At 49.9% G+C, this 6512-nt stretch overlaps 1 protein-coding gene across 1 annotated transcript in view; it reads left to right on the top strand.

Moving 5' to 3' along the window:
* Positions 1-6270, top strand: part of LOC128270104 (limbic system-associated membrane protein) — a 29540-nt gene extending 23270 nt beyond the window's left edge. The window contains exons 6-10 of the mRNA XM_053007509.1: positions 2332-2429; positions 3054-3431; positions 4178-4386; positions 5631-5689; positions 6140-6270. Of these exons, the coding sequence (XP_052863469.1) occupies positions 2332-2429; positions 3054-3431; positions 4178-4386; positions 5631-5689; positions 6140-6270 (875 nt within the window). The remainder of the gene's footprint in view (positions 1-2331; positions 2430-3053; positions 3432-4177; positions 4387-5630; positions 5690-6139) is intronic.
* The last annotated feature ends 242 nt before the right edge of the window (positions 6271-6512 follow it).

Consider the following 6512-nt stretch of genomic DNA (forward strand, 5'->3'; position numbering starts at 1 on the left):
TCGGGTTCATGCATTCCGAGTGTTTGTGTCAATCTCAGTGCCCAGGATTATACTCGGCCTTGAAGGAAGGGTTTTTTTTGCATTGCTGCCGACTTTTCTGATTCTCAAAGGATTATGTGAGGGTCCAACCATGCTTTGCGCTCGTAATCAGAACCTAGTTTAGCTCCTCGGTACAGATTGTCTGGTGCAAGGTGGAATAAAAATTACAACGATAACATTAGAAATCTTACTTTCGTCACACTAACTAGTTTTTCTTTAATTCAAATGCAAGGAATAAGGAAGTTAGTGGATGTCGCTATAAGCTCTTATAGCCCATGGACATGCCATAGTAACAGATATTAGCTGTAATACCATAACTAGAAAACAAAACATGTTTATTCAGCTCATATCTTAAATGAATATCAGCACTTGTGAGACAGAAATGAGAACTCCTCTGACCATCACCTAAATTGAACTGATTTAAAGTTCTAATGTTTGGTGTTTTATTTGCTGACATTGCTCAGTGATCCGTTAAAGAAACTCACGAACCCATCGACATACCAGTTACACGTACACGCTGCAATTGTTATGTTTACACACCTTGACTAACTGTCTACTTACGCAACTTTCGCTCCCAACGATCTCTAGTGGCATGCGACAAACGACTTGGGTTAGCAACGAGGCTTTAACAGTTCCAAACCATGAACGGATTAAGAAAATGGCAACTGACACCCACCAGTCACGCAGTAAACGAATAAACCATTTTCTCGCAAAACCTCAGCCAAGATTTATGCCCTCAAAACGGTCATAATTACGTGAACAAAGCAAACACACAACGTCGGCTTACCGGTTCACCGCCACAAAACTATCGCTCAAAACCCGCTTCGAAACCCCCTAAACTTGACCCCCACCGCCAGGACCTCCTTAACCCGGCCTCACCAGCGTGTCATTTGCAGACCAATTTTTTTCGCTTTATTTCACATAACCACGCACTTCCGGTTCGGGGGGGGCTTCGGCAAACTTCTAATTATGCCAATCATGCCCCTTCCGCTCGACGCTGACGGGAGTCGGAGTCGGATTTTGGGGTTCATTTTCCCGGAAAAAGGGGAGCGAAATAGAATAAAAAAGAACACCACCGGGAGGCATTCCCCGCCTGTGGGAAAATGGCCAATGCGTGGGGTTTCGGGAGAACAAGTCTATTACCTTTATGGTGGAGCATAAAATTATGCTATTTCCTATCCGCATTATAACGCGGCGAGAAGGCGGTCTGACAGGGCGGGCGAAAGTGCACCGACCGTCCGAACCGAACCCGGCACATGGAACAGTCACGGCCGACACGGGAAAGAGTAGAACAAACGCTCCCATTTTCCCGACACGGCACCATAAAACTGGAGTGTGATTCACGGGCGCGTCGACTCAAACAGTCGACCCCCCGGAGTGGTTGGCCGAGAGTTTTAAGGACGCACTTGAGCAGGCCGACCCGTGGCGTTTCGAGAAGAAAGTGGAGCGAAAGTTTTTCCGGCCATTAGAGACCGGTCGGTCGACCGGTTAGCCACAGAGAGAGAGAGAGCGAGAGAGACAGTGAGTGGCCACCGCGATTAAGCCACCGTTTGGGGCTGCGGTTCCGAGTCGCTTCCGAGCAATTAGCCGCCCCAGGATTCGACTCATGATGCGCCCGGCCGGCCAGGTCCCTGTTTCATTTGATATTTGACATCCTGATGATGGCCACCCGGCTGGCCACCCGGGTGGGCCACCGGGTTGGCCAACCCAGCACGAGCATTCGAAACATCCGCAAGCGCAAGTACGTTTGAAGTTTGGAATTAATTTAATTACGCTGCAGAACCGGTAAAAGCGGATTGTTCTCGACGGCTGGAGCAAGTTTTCTGCCGCACTTTTCTTCTGCTAACAATTTCCATTTATTACCCACACACTCAACACACACACACACACACTCCAACTAACTTCCCGTACGGGGTTGCGGCGAGCCGCGCAAGAGGAGCGATTTGCATTTGCGAGCGTTCATTAAATTCAATTTTCTTGTTCAACGGTTTGCGGTTGGTGCCGAGTTCGGAACACGCGGAACCAGATCAGCGCCCAGGTGCCGGCTAAGCTGCTCTGGGGATGGAAAGTTTATTTACGTACAGTTGCAGGAGTTCTCGTATACAAATCACTCATTTGACGTGGGGCTGAAGAGTTTTAGTTTCTGTTTTCGGTTCGGTTCGGTTCGGGGTTTTTGTTTCCGTTTTTAGTGCTTGCTCCCGGAACGTTCGCCAAAACCGGCAGCAACTACAACCAACACGGCTCCGGCTCGACACGGCTGACCACCTTCTCTGACTGCTGCTGTTCTTTCAGATCCGCCCGAGATTAGCGTGGAAAACCCGATCGTTTACTCCGGCGAGGGCCAGGAAGCGATGCTCGTGTGTATCGTGCACGGTGAATCTCAGCCGGAAGTAAGTACTTTACGTCAGTTCATTACGGTACACGTTTTGTTGTTTGGTTTTACTTTTTCCGTTTTTCCTGCTTCACTTTTGCTCACGAATCACGACCGCTAAACAGAAGCCTGCCAGAAGCTTAAGCATCAACGTGGGCTTATCTTGCGTTATTTTTATTTGCCTTCAGCCGGTAGACGGTAGAAAATGCACGACCGATGGTTAGTTATTATAAATTTGCATTTATATGCTTGTCGCCGTAATCTATGCAAATAAATAATGGGTTTCGTGTTTAAAAATAAGGCTTTTTGCTGTGACACGAAACATGTGCGCTAAACAAACAGGCTGCCCGGCGAATGCTAACGATTCAGTGAGAATGAGCCATGTTGCCAGTAAACAAAAAGCCCGGTATTCTGGTAGCTTGGTAGTGTAGCGCAGACTAGTGAGCGAGTTTTTACTATTTTTACTTTTTTCACTCTTTCTCTTCCCCTGTCCATTCTCTCTCTTTCTCTCTTTTTTTTCTCTCTTCGGAATTTGTGTCCTCATTTCTATCGATTGTTTCCTATTATCCGTACACGACCCTTGCTTTCGGTTGTGGCTAACACGCGTAACACCCTTTTTATCGCGGTGTACCGCCCGCTGAAGGTACTGTGGCACAAGGACACGATGCAGATCGATCAGACGGAGCGGCACGTGATTGAGAACCGGGGCGCACGCCACACGCTCATCATCCGCAAGGTGCACCCGCAGGACTTTGGCAACTACTCGTGCATCGCCGACAACCAGCTGGGCAAGACGCGGAAAACGGTCACCCTGACCGGCAAGCCGAAGACGGCCGTCTTCCGGTCGGTCCCGAACAGCCAGTGGAAGGACAAGTACAACATCTCCTGGATCGTCGACTCCCACTCGCCAATCGAAGAGTACAAGCTGTACTACCGGCAGGTGGACGGCGACACGCTGCAGGCGCACGACGGCATATTCCTTGACAACCGGAAAACGCACCAGAGCTACATGGGTGATAACGTAAGTAGGCCGTGCACCGGGAGGCAACCTTCGCCACCTCGAGTAGTTACGCTTAAACTAGAATTTCTACATGCAGTAAATTGTTCCCTACAAGGTCCTTGACATGAAGTGTTTCTAGGAATGCCTTTAAAAGTAGTCCAGAAATCTATAAATACTTACTCAGAGAATTGGTGATTTACCGATCACTTCCTAGAAATGAATCGTAGACAGAAGAACACAAAAAACAATAAAACAGTAAACTTGAAGCTGCAGTTTCCCAACCGGAAACGGCTGACTGTCCCACCGTCGAGCGCAACTGTCAAACTCAATAGACTTGTCATCATAAACGTCAGTTCAATTTCCCCTCCAATCACTTGCGACCGAAAGTTCCCCGTTTCGGTCTATCATTTCTCCATTCTTCCGGCATTGTCACCGGCCGGCTGCTGGAAGATTTATTTTAAGCCTTCGTGGAAGACGTCCCCCTAACGTGGTGTTGTTTCGTGGTGACTGTGACGCGTCTTGGGGTGACGCTTCGACGAATGGACGAATTATTTCGATCTCATCTGGTGCGAGTGTCGTTTTCTTCCCCACTACATTCTCTTTCCGGTTCACCATCATCCGTCACATCCATCATTCTCGGGCGCACGGGTGGCTACACCCTCAAACCACCGGATCCGGGTGATTTGTACGTCGAACTTCCGGAACATGGCACCGCACACCACACCGACTTTTTCGGGTGGATCAAAACAACGGCCCCTCCCGTGCAGATGTTGGACTACAATCGCAAAATCAGCTCGTACGACAGCTACTCGTACAACAATGGCTACCACAACCTGCACCACAAGTGGTCCAAGACGGACTGGCGGGACATCGTGCTGCCGGCGTTCCCGTACTCGCACCACTACACCCAGGGCATGAGCTACCTGATACGGGGCCTCGAGCCGGACCAGCAGTACGAGGCACGGGTACAGTCCAGGTAACTATTGATGAGCTTGATCAACCTCTCTCTCTCTCCGTATGCCACCGGAAGCCGGAGCCAACGATTACTTTTATCCCCACCCCGCCCGAAGCCACGACAAGTGGCTCGGTACCAGACGACTTCCGGGGATGAGACCACAAACGGATCGAAGCCGAAGCGCCCTCCAGTAGGCCCGTTCTCAGTCTAACCCAGCTTATTCGCTTCTCATCCAGAGCTTCACTCTACACCACTGCACTGCCGGGCCATGTTTTAAGTTGAGAAAATTAATGGTTTCTGCCTCGTGCGTCAAGCCGCAGGCCATTCGGGTGTCGTATTTTTCAAAGAAAGCCCCCCCAACCAAAGGATGTGGGACATTCGACAACCGACAGACTTCCCCGAGTGCCGACGTCGGATTGACATCTGGATGCTGTTTCACGAGCCTGGCGCACACGACGGGCTCAAGTTGATGAAAAATGTCAATTGCAGATTACGGTGCACCATGCGGGTCCGGTGCCCGAACAATGGCGTTCGATTTGAGTACCCTCCGGGTGCTCTATTAGCTTCGGTCACACGGAAAGTAGTCGTTCTTCCACCGGACGGCTACGGCTCAGTGTGTGACGGCTAGAAGCTGGACGGCATCCGGTTTCCGGCGCAACGGGCACAATGTGATCGAATGCATCGATGCTAATCTTCCTACGCCCGCCGCCGGCAATGTCGGGCCGGCCGGTTGCCGGAGTCGAAGATTGAATGTGCTTCATGTGAATAAAATTGATTGCTTCTAATCGATTTTTAATAATGGCGCCACCCTCGAGGGACCGTCCCGTCTGGAGTCCTTTGGCTTCGGTGGCTGAGAATTGATACAGATTGAGCAGCGCCCGGATGCCACCGGGCCGGGTGGCATTGCAGCATAAAGGACGAAGTAGTACGCCCGGCCCGGGTAGTCTTAACTGTCGCCCTCGAGGATTAGCGCCGGGACCCGCCCGCGGTCCCGGTCGGTGACATGTTTTCAATTTGAAATTTAAATTAAATTTATTTTAATCAACCCCCGATACGTTCTGCTCGCTGCTCCGCTTCACCCTGATCCCCTGCCGACGGATTGGATCCTGCAACCGAACTGATCCTCGGGTTTTCTTCTTTCTCTCCCCTGTTATGCTGTTCCATTCTTTCCGAATGCACCACCATGTGATCGGGAACACGTGCCGGGAACACCGTCTTCGTTTTCGCTCGGATTGTGCGGTTTCGGATGCCGAACGCCGCAAAAGGAACCGGTACGGTTGGAGTGACTTTTCCGAGAGCTTTCTATTTACCACGTCAAACACAGGTAAGTGGACCGGGTAATTTGTTGCCTTGCGGAGCGGAGCGGTAGCGCCGCTCCTTCCAATTCCACGGACCGGTAATCAGTCAGAGGGCGAGGGCCGCTTTTTGCTGGAAACACTGCTCAAGTGTTTACCGTTCCGCTTGTGCAAGTTCGGTTACAGTTAGTGAACCACTGCAAACAATTAGCCGCTTCCCGGGCGCGTGCCTTGGCCGTCGTGGAAACGAAACTGTCAACAGCTTGTTGACAGATTGTTTCAATGAAGAGGCAAAAACTTTGGCCTTTTTGTTGCTGGAAATGGGTACATTTCAAGCCACTCATTACTTGGAGCTGATAATGAACAATTTTTTCCTCTGTTTCAATCAATTGACGCTGAAACTTTTTCAATTAACTTTGACGGACAAATTAATAATTTTTCAAATTATTGACAATCGAAACTTTCCATTTCGCTCACAGATACCGAGATACGCGATCTGGGCGTGACTCACTACAGTTCTTCACGAGGATCGACGATTTTCGCCCCCGAAATGCACCATTTGCTAGCGACCCTTCTTCTTGTAACGGCTACCAGTTTGGTGAGCTTTTGAAGTTGACCTCTCCATTAATTCGCCTCTCCGGAGCACTGGCTAACATGTGAACTGCTTCATGTACTTTTTTGTTGCTCCATTCTCCGTTCTACTGCTCATCTGCCGTGGCATGACGCGAATGTCGTACCAAACCCACACGAAACAAGCTAATTCACAAAGCTCGGAAGCAGAACGAAACAGTGTTCTGTCTCGTCTGCACTCGATTTTATGTTTATTTTTTCGATCAAAAAGTTAGAAAGAAA

The sequence above is a fragment of the Anopheles cruzii genome, chromosome 3 (genome assembly GCF_943734635.1).
Source record: "Anopheles cruzii chromosome 3, idAnoCruzAS_RS32_06, whole genome shotgun sequence".
Taxonomy (NCBI): Eukaryota; Metazoa; Arthropoda; class Insecta; order Diptera; family Culicidae; genus Anopheles; species Anopheles cruzii.